This window comes from Haematobia irritans, chromosome 4 (assembly GCF_050003625.1).
Source record: "Haematobia irritans isolate KBUSLIRL chromosome 4, ASM5000362v1, whole genome shotgun sequence".
NCBI classification, from domain to species: domain Eukaryota; kingdom Metazoa; phylum Arthropoda; class Insecta; order Diptera; family Muscidae; genus Haematobia; species Haematobia irritans.
This window is the reverse complement of record NC_134400.1, coordinates 19453173-19463695: the sequence shown is the minus strand read 5'-3', so window position 1 is coordinate 19463695 and position 10523 is coordinate 19453173. Positions and strand designations below refer to the sequence as shown.

Below are 10523 nucleotides of genomic sequence, written 5' to 3'. Positions count from 1 at the left end.
AATTAAGATTTTAATTGGAAAAATTTTCGTGAATTTTTTTCTGTGTATACCCTACGGGAAATGGATCAACGCCAGGACCGGTACAGGGTTAGTCCCTGGTGTGTATGGACCAGACACAGTTCTGGTCCAAGCGTATGGAATGGACCGGTCACTTTAACATGGGTTTGTCATTGGCTGGGAAAATTTTCGCTTTAGGACACAACTTGGACTCATCCCAAAGGACACGTCCTGGAACAACTTAGAACGTAGTAGGACTACCCCATAGACAACTGCTCATGAAACAGTCTGGAACAAAGTTGTAGGACCCTGTTCCCATCCGTATCGCACCAGAAAGGAATATGTTGAACAATAAATAATTCTGATAGTTGTAAAAGTGTGGATTCAAAAAGATTTTAATATCAAGTGAATATAAAAAACAATAAATTCTCGACTATGACCATTTTTTTTATTTATTTGTAAATTTACTACACTAACATATTTCCTACTCCTATATGGCGAAAACGATATAAACAATAAGTGAAAAATGTTTTACCATTGCAATTTACCAATCGAAAAAAATTCGATCAATAAAACTGGATATCGACTCCCATGATCAAAAAAAAAAATTAGATTTCGATCAAAAATTCTCGATATCGAATCCCGTAATTAGCCCCCTGTATCATTATAGGGATCACTTGGATAATATTTGTTTGCTTTTCATCAAGAAAATATTTATAGTTTAATGAATGCATTAAACATAAGAAGAAATAATTTTTACAGCATACTTTTAGGCGGATATATTTTTTCAGCGAACGAGACCGTTTTTATTTGTACAGCTGAGAAATAATTACTTAAAATTGGAATGAATTAAAATTATTTGAATTAAAATAAAAATAAATAGAATTCAACTACGATTACGACTATTTAGCAAAAAAAGTAGTGAAAATGTTCTTTTTGGATACGGAAGTGGTGCAAAATTGGCACAGAAGCGATGAATTTAACATGGGCTTTTCATAGGACGGATGCCCACCATTTCAACAGCCATTGCACTGAATTTGCAATACTTACTTCTTAACCCTTGTGCACTCCTTGGATAAGTACGTGTTAATCGTGTTTTTAAATATGGAGAATTATGGAAATATTTAATTTTTTTATTATCTTCTAAAAACATACATTTCGTCCCTGTAATGGTTAAATAAAAGTTTCAGATAAATATCCAATAACTAAAGGAATAATAATTACGTTTTAAAATCAAAGTTGGGTCAAATTGCCCCAAGGAGTGCACAAGGGTTAAAGTGTGAGCCGAATTCTGTGATTTTAATGTGAATTAAAAAATTATGTGATATTTTGCAAAATAAATAATTTTTATAATTTGTTTTAATGAGTTTTAATGCATTATAACACAGAAAAAATATCACCAAAATATTTCCAATTAAAATGGTAATTGAAGTTTACACTTTTTTCAAAAAATTAATTGATAATATTAAATTGTTAAGCAAGGTAGAAATATTAATTTAATTAAGTCAATGATTGAAATTATATACTATATATTAAAGAAATTTATATATATATATATATATATATATATATATATATATATATATATATATATATATATATATATATATATATATATATATATATATATATATATATATATATATATATATATATATATATATATATATATATATATATATATATATATATATATATATATATATATATATATATATATATATATATATATATATATATATATATATTATATATTAATTAAAAAATTAATTGTTACAACTAACTTTTTAATCAAACTTAGAAGACTAACGGCCATTTTCATGTATCTCCGTTAGACTTTAACTCCCAGTTAACAGAAAGTAAAATATAAATATCTTCTCTCCGGTTAACTTTAACTGAAAAATTTTTAGCAGTTAAGTTGCTAACTGGCATATGGAATATATAGACATGATGACAGACATGTCCATAGAACGGTTTAAAAGTTCGTTAGCTAACGTAGCACTAACGGAGCTTCCTGAAAATGGGGGTAAGTCAATTAAAAAAGTGATGGAAACTTTTAACTAAAAATTTTTTTCAAACAATCAATTTTTTAATGAAACTAAAACTCTAAGGCTATGGTCCCACTAGGCAAATATTTATTTATTTATTTTATTTTTATTTTTATTTTCATTATGTAATTTGAAGCCACATAGCGGCCAATTTATGTAAATTACAATGGACTACTAACCGTGACTAAAGTATAATTGAAGTTATGACAATGTGAAAATATATGCGAGTATATAAAAAGTATAATTACATATATACATAATATTTGACCAAAATGAGTGTCAAACATTTTTCCAGAACCATTTTCCAAATATCTTCATACGGTTTTTGGAAAATAATCCTACCATGATGTTATATGTATATCCAATATGAGCTAAATATCTTTTCTGGTTTGGCTGTGGCGACGGATTCTTTTTTGATTTCTTTCAAATATTTGCCCAGTATGACCATAGCAGAAGTCAGTTGAGAAAGTAATTGAAAATAGTTACGTTTTTAATGAAAAAATTAATTAAGTTTTGCAATCCACATCAATTAAAAAATTAATTGAAATTTGGTAATGAAATCATTAATTTTTTAATCAAGTATTTTTTTTTTTAATGTTTGGAGACATTTCAATGAAAAAAATTAATTGGATCAATTAATTTCGTGATTGAATCAGAAAAAAAAATTGTGTGAACGCTTGTCTGAAACGTTTGATCTCAAATATTTTCGCAATATTTTTTTGGAATGGATTTAACATACTTTTCGATAAAATTTAAATAATTTGTTCCATTTTATTAACACACGGAAAAAATTTCAGGAAAATCTTTCATAGTAAAGTCTTAATTGAGTTTAAAAAAAAAATCAATTAAAAATTTAATTTAATTCAACAAATTTTAATTGAAATAAAAACCAATGGCATAAATTAATAGTATCAATTAATTTTGTAATTGACTTCAATTAATTTTTTAATTGATACTATCATTTCTGTGATTGAAGACATTTCAATTAATTGGATCAATTAGTTTCGTGATTGAATCAGAAAAAAATTTGTTGTGTGAATTATTACTCTTATTATTACCCATTAAAAATGTGAAAAAACGGGTTATAAAAAAATTGAATTAAAAGAACTTCTTGTGTAGTCAAAATAAAGAACATCTGTGGGAGTCCTTTTTTTGAAAGTACTTTTAAAGTTGTGCCTTTAGAACAACTTCCAATTTTTTTTTGCAGGATAGCTAATAAAATTGAATTGCTATATCGAATTTAATTCAAACAAATGAATGTAAAATAAATTCTATTGCTCCTCTGATGCGGATTATTAAAATATTTGTTTATCACCTCTGGAATTGCAATTTATTTAAATACTTGATAAATATTTTCTTTGTAAATTCCTTTATTCTGATAACATTTTGTATATTCGTTTTCGTTATTTACTAAATCCTTTTTTAACATAAACATATACGGCATGAATAATTAAATAGTTACACACATACAATATTATAAGTTTGTAAATAGATTTATAAATTGATTTTATATATAATTTATTGTATACATTTTTTTTGATAACAGCATATTTAGTATATGTACACACACAAATATATATGCATCTATATATGTGAATATATTAGTAGATGATGTCGTTTTTAGAAAAACAAAAAATAAAAAAATTCGATTGCATTATGTTCATTAAATTAAGGTCGAAGTTGTTCTCCCATATCTAATTTCTTTTTACCAATGAAACGCTGCCATATAGAATTTGTATGTATACCACCACCGCCATCACTCTTTCGTCGTATATTCGTTGGTGTCCTTAGAATTGAATAGATTGTATTCTCTGGATCCTGTTTACTATGATGTATGCCATAGCCAAAGTACATTAACATGCCCAGTGAGACCCATATGAAGAAACGTAACCAGGTGACAAATGTCAAATGGACCATTAATGCTATATTCGCAAAGATACTGATGGCTGGCAATAGGGGTACGAGTGGTACTTTAAATGTAAGACCCTGGGTATTTTGATTGTAAGCCGAGATCAATGCTATACAAGCAATAGATAGAAACAATATGAATCCATTAAAAATAAATGTCCAGTATGTATTATCTATCTGAGATTCTGTCCAGGATACTTTAATCTGAACACATATGCAGAAACTGAAGATACCGAATAGGAATACTGCTGTGGTAACTACACGATCCGCATCAGCGTTGCCTACCAACGGCTGCAACCACTTATATTTACTTTTCAAATGTCCAGCAGAAGCCCCACCTATTAAATCGCATGTTTGAGAGATTGTATCAGTGCTCGATTCCGATAAACTATCGGCCTCAAAGTCCATATTTTCACTTTCCGAAGAGTCTGGAGCATAAATCAAACTTTCAGGTTTTATGGGCCGATATCGAAGTATTATAACACTTGCCGCAACTATGGTATAGGCCAACAATGTTCCTATGGACATGAATTCCACCAAATGTTTGAGATCGAAAATTAGAGCAAGTAAAGCACTACATATTCCTCCCGAAATCAAATTCAATACTGGCACCTGGGTGACTGAGTTAACTTTTCCAAAACAGCTGAAAATTAATCCATCACTAGCCATGGCATACATGCATCTGGGCAAAGCGAACAGAGAGCCAAGTAATGTGGTAGTCATACCACATAACGCCCCAATTGTAATTATTAATTTGGCCCATGGAAGTCCCAGTTGGCCAAAAGCTTCAGGGAGAGAGGCAGAGGGATTAATTTCATCCGTTGGTATCATAAGCGTAAGAGCCGCACTCACTAATATATAGCCGGCTGCAACAGCACTCAATGATACAATGGTGGCAATTGGCACTGATGACGAAGGGTTTTTAGCTTCCTCGGCTGATGTGGCTATGGAATCGAATCCTACAAAAGCATAAAAACATGTTGCTGCCCCAGCAATAACACCTCCAAATCCATAGGGCAGAAAACCACCATCAGATTGAAACCAATTTTTAGTATCAGCATACCAAAATCCTACGAAAATCACCAAGGCCATAACACCAATGTTGACTAGAGTCAGTAGACCATTAAAGGTAGCTGTGACTTTGACACCCAATGCCATAGTGATTGAATATATGAGACATATAACACAGGCAAGTATATCAGGATACTGAGCCAATAGATCTGACTCGTACAATTCACCATCGCCCATGAAAGCCAAAGTGGTGTTTTTTATCCATCCATCTAGAAGACTGTCAACATAGCCACTCCAGGCTCTAGCCACAGATGCAGCTCCTAGCATATGCTCCAAACAAATGTTCCAACCGATAATGAAGGCCCAAAATTCTCCAACCGCTATATAAGTGTACACATAGGCAGCTCCAGCTTTTGGTATACGTGTACCAAATTCCGCATAACAGATAGCAGCCAACATTGAAACTACTCCAGCTAACATAAAGGACAAAATAATTCCAGGACCAGCAATTTCTTTGGCTACAGTACCGGTAAGGACATAGATGCCAGCTCCAACCATATGACCAATTCCTATGTAAGTACAAAGATTATGTAAATTATGGGGGGGGGGGGGGAGAAAATATCCGCTTACATACCCAACAATGTTATGTCTAAAGTACTTAAACATCGATTTAAAGTTTCCGGGGGTTGCACACCATCGTTAGGCAATGATTTCTTCCTATTCATTTTACCACATAGATTGGACAGGACATGACCCAATATTACACCACCACGTTTTCCGGTCATAATTATCAATTCTTTATAATTGAATTTTTCTTAAGAAATCAATCGATTTGCTGTATTTTATATTTAGTGGAATTTTTCTGTTTTTTTTTTTTTCAAACTGTTTACCATATGTTTATATTGAATTCACCACAATTCCATGGCATATACTGTGGGGATAATGTTTTTTGTTGAATTCTGTAGCATACATTCGCGCATACACATATATTATATGAGCCAATCCAAGTCAAATTATAAAAAAAAATTATCAAAATTTTATTTCTATAGAAAATTTTGTCAAAATTTTATTTCTATAAATATTTTTTTATTTCTATAGAAAATTTTGTCAAAATTTTACTTCTATAGAAAATTTTGTCTAAATTTTATTTCTATAACAATTTTGGTCAACATTTTATTTCTATAGAAAATTTTTGCAAAATTTTATTTCTATAGAAAATTTTTGCAAAAGTTTAATTCTAAAGAAAATTTTTGCAAAATTTTATTTCCATAGAAAATTTTGTCAAAATTGTATTTCTATAGAAAATTTTGTCAAAATTGTATTTCTATAGAAAATGTTATCAAAAGTTTAATTCTAAAGAAAATTTTTAAATTTTTTTTTTTCATTTTTATATAAAATTTCTGTCACAATTTTATTTCTATAGAAAATTTTTGTCAAAATTTTATTTCTATACAAAATTTTGTCAAAATTTTATTTTTATTTCTATAGAAAATTTTGTCAACATTTTATTTCATTTCTATAGAAAATTTCTGTCAACATTTTAATTCTATAGAAATTTGTTGTCAAAATTTTATTTCTATAGAAAATTTTAACAACATTTTTATTTCTATAGAAAATTTTGTCAAAATTTTATTTTTATAGAAAATTTTGTCAAACATTTTATTTCAATAGAAAATTTTTGAAAAATTGTAGTTCTACAGAAAAATTTTATTTCTACAGAAAATTTTTATTTCTATAGAAAATTTTTGCAAAATTTTATTTCTATAGAAAATTTTAGCAAAATTTTATTTCTATAGAAAATTTTTGCAAAATTTTAATTCTAAAGAAAATTTAAAACTTTTTTTTTCATTTTTATAGAAAATTTCTGTCAAAATTTTATTTCTATAGAAAATTTTATCAAAACTTTAATTCTAAAGGAAATTTTTAAATTTTTTTTTCATTTTTATAGAAAATTTCTGTCAAAATTTTATTTCTATAGAAAATTTTTGTCAAAATTTTATTTCTATAGAAAATTTTGTCAAAATTTTATTTTTATTTCTATAGAAAATTTTGTCAACATTCTATTTCTATAGAAAATTTTGTCAACATTTTATTTCTATAGAAAATTTTGTCAACATTTTATTTCATTTCTATAGAAAATTTCTGTCAACATTTTAATTCTATAGAAATTTGTTGTCAAAATTGTATTTCTATAGAAAATTTTAACAACATTTTTATTTCTATACAAAATTTTGTCAATATAGAAAATGTTGTCAAAAATTTTATTTCAATAGAAAATTTTTGAAAAATTGTAGTTCTACAGAAAAATTTTATTTCTACATTAAAATTTTATTTCTATAGAAAATTTTTGCAAAATTTTATTTCTATAGAAAATTTTTGCAAAATTTTATTTCCATAGAAAATTTTGTCAAAATTGTATTTCTATAGAAAATTTTATCAAAAGTTTAATTCTAAAGAAAATTTTTAATTTTTTTTCTCATTTTTATAAAAAATGTCTGTCAACATTTTATTTCTATAGAAAATTTTTGTCAAAATTTTATTTCTATAGAAAATTTTGTCAAAATTTTATTTCTATAGAAAATTTTGTCAACATTTTATTTCTATAGACAATTTTGTTAACATTTTATTTCTATAGAAAATTTTTGAAAAATTTTATTTCATTTCTATAGAAAATTTCTGTCAAAATTTTAATTCTATAGAAATTTGTTGTCAAAATTTTATTTCTATAGAAAATTTTGTCAAAATTGTATTATTATTTCTATAGAAAATTTTGTCAACATTTTATTTCTATAGAAAATTTTGTCAACATTTTATTTCATTTCTATAGAAAATTTCTGTCAACATTTTAATTCTATAGAAATTTGTTGTCAAAATTTTATTTCTATAGAAAATTTTAACAAAATTTTTATTTCTATACAAAATTTTGTCAAAATTTTATTTTTATAGAAAATTTTGTCAAAAATTTTATTTCAATAGAACATTTTTGAAAAATTGCAGTTCTACAGAAAAATTTTATTTCTACAGAAAAATTTTATTTCTATAGAAAATTTTTGCAAAATTTTATTTCTATAGAAAATTTTTGTAAAATTTTATTTCTATAGAAAATTTTGTCAAAATTGTATTTCTATAGAAAATTTTGTCAAAATTGTATTTCTATAGAAAATTTTATCAAAAGTTTAATTCTAAAGAAAATTTTAATTTTTTTTTTTTCATTTTTATAAAAAATGTCTGTCAACATTTTATTTCTATAGACAATTTTTGTCAAAATTTTATTTCTATAGAAAATTTTGTCAACATGTTATTTCTATAGACAATTTTGTTAACATTTTATTTTTATAGAAAATTTTTGTCAAAATTTTATTTCTATAGAACATTTTTGTCAAAATTTTTTTTCTATAGAATATTTTTGAAAAGTTTTATTTCTATAGAAAATTTTTGAAAAATTTTATGTCTATAGTAGATTTTGTCAAAATTTTATTTCTTTAGAAAAATTTGTCAAAATTGTATTTCTATAGAAAATAGCGCAGGGACTTTGGTGCTATTATTTTTCCCATAGCTTTAAATGTTTGACGCAAAATATATTAGCATATGCTAAGAAACCAATACTTCGTGAGTGCTCAAATTTATTTTCTATTTCAGATATCACTTTATCCCAATTTAGATAAGAATTTTATTCAGATAACAAGGTTTAGGAATTAGAGTTTGTTGACAGATTGTAAAAAAAAAAAAAAACAATTTCTTGTAAATATTTCTTAGACTTGCTCATACGGTATGCATACAAATGAATGTATATACTGCTTCCGTTTTATTATTATTATTAACATATATCCTAGAAGTTTTTTTTTTAATTGCGAACCACTTTTATCGTTTGCCAACAAACAAAACATTACATTTAATCCAATTTAAATATTTTTTTTTTAAATGAAAAACACACTTTCACAACTTTAAATGAATACTAATGCTTATTGAATGCCGTCTAAGTCCTTGTACATTTGGTTGTGCGAAGAAACTACAGTTTCTGATGATGATGATGACAATCGAACTGCAAAATACATATTATTCAATGTCAATGTTGTCTGGACATGCGTAGTCCTGTCTTTTCCTCATAATACCGACAACTTTATCTAATATCAATTTTTACCCATAATTCACTTGTTGAACAATTTGTATTGCATCCTATGTCATTTCCCAATCCCGGTGATGGGGTCAGCTGTTGCAAAGCATGCATTGTGAAAAAGGATGTGTATATATATGACAAGAAAACAGTGGGAGATCATGTAAACATTAATCGATAGAATGCATATTTTCTATATTATTTGAAATATAAGAGGAAACGACGTACATACATACACTCAAAGAGATTTGTCTGTAGATAGAGCAACAGAAATTTCATGTAACAGCATAAATATACATAAAAACGTTTGGAAAACATGTACCGAAAACGTTTTATTTTTGAATTTCTTCGAAAATTTCAAACTTTTATAACTAAAAAATTTTTTGTTACAAAATTTTTATTTCTACAATAAAAAATAATTGTAGATCCAAAAACACAGTCCATTTCATTTATATCAACCACTGTTATTTTCTGACGTTAAGTATTTAATAAGACACATTTTGAAGTTTCATAGTAAGAACTTAATATATCGTAGTACACACAAAAAAATTTCACGAAAAAATTTCCAATTAAAATTTTAATTGAGTTTTAAAAAATATTCAATTAAAAATTTAATTGATTCAACAAATTTTTTAATTGAAACAAAAATCAATCACAAAAATAATAGTATCAATTAATTTTTTAATTGGAGCAATTAACTTTTTTATTGACCTTCAATTAATTTTTTAATTGATTCTATCATTTCTGTGATTGAAGACATTTCAATTAAAAATTAATTGGATCAATTAATTTCGTGATTGAATCAGAAAAAAAATTTTTTGTGTGTAGTATGTAAAGTCGAACATCGTTTTGGAATCTTCCAGACATTTTTGGAATATATGTAAAAATATACGTAAAAAAACTTTATGGTGTTCGGTCGAATCAGGGTGGCCAACTAAATGTATGTTTCTGTTAAATAAAGTTTCTTTACATCGGCTCGTGAGCGCCCCAAACTATGCTATATAAATGTAACTTTGATGGTTTGCGTTGATGGCCATAGCGATAAATGTCTGTTGATGACAATATCAGCATAAAAACTGCATGGTCCACGGTTCGATTCTATGTCCAGGCGAAAGGTAAAATGAAACAAGTATATACGACCGTAAATTCGGCCAGGTCGAATCTTATGTACCCTCTACCATGGATTCCGTAGAAAGTTCTACTTAAGACTGTCATCCACAATCGAATTACTTGGGTTGTGGTAATATTGCCGATGACTTTGCCATCTAAAAACTTTTTAACATCGTCCTCTAAATTGTAAGTTAGTCAATACGTGGTATTGACAGATTAAATACGTGTATAATTCAGTTCTTGACCCGGTATATGCTGTATAGGGAAGTGTATAAATAATTACCAACGGATATGAAATTTTGAGCGGTAATTAAAGAGCCGAATTGAAATCTGGG

The 10523-nt window shown here is 26.9% G+C and overlaps 1 protein-coding gene across 6 annotated transcripts; it reads right to left on the bottom strand.

The window, feature by feature from the left end:
* Positions 1-3397: 3397 nt before the first annotated feature.
* Positions 3398-8970, bottom strand: LOC142234915 (cationic amino acid transporter 4). Of its 6 annotated transcripts, none has more exons than XM_075306125.1 (3): positions 8855-8970; positions 5599-5923; positions 3398-5533 (listed from the first exon to the last, which is right to left on the bottom strand). In XM_075306125.1, the coding sequence occupies exons 2-3, from the start codon at positions 5747-5749 to the stop codon at positions 3714-3716; spliced, it is 1971 nt and encodes a 656-aa protein (XP_075162240.1). In that variant the 5' UTR covers positions 5750-5923; positions 8855-8970; the 3' UTR covers positions 3398-3713. The 6 variants fall into 6 exon arrangements, with proteins under 6 accessions (XP_075162240.1, XP_075162238.1, XP_075162239.1 ...); XM_075306123.1 differs by having other exon boundaries at positions 8733-8961; XM_075306124.1 differs by having other exon boundaries at positions 5599-5895; positions 8733-8961.
* Positions 8971-10523: the final 1553 nt, after the last annotated feature.

What these genes read in the sequence shown, in the direction of transcription:
- LOC142234915 (XM_075306125.1), bottom strand. Translation starts at nt 5,749, where the DNA reads ATGACCGGAAAACGTGGTGGTGTAATATTGGGTCATGTCCTGTCCAAT. An exon ending in TTTAGACATAACATTGTTGG is followed by an intron (nt 5,534 to 5,598) that starts GTATGTAAGCGG and finishes GTACTTACATAG; the next exon opens with GAATTGGTCATATGGTTGGA.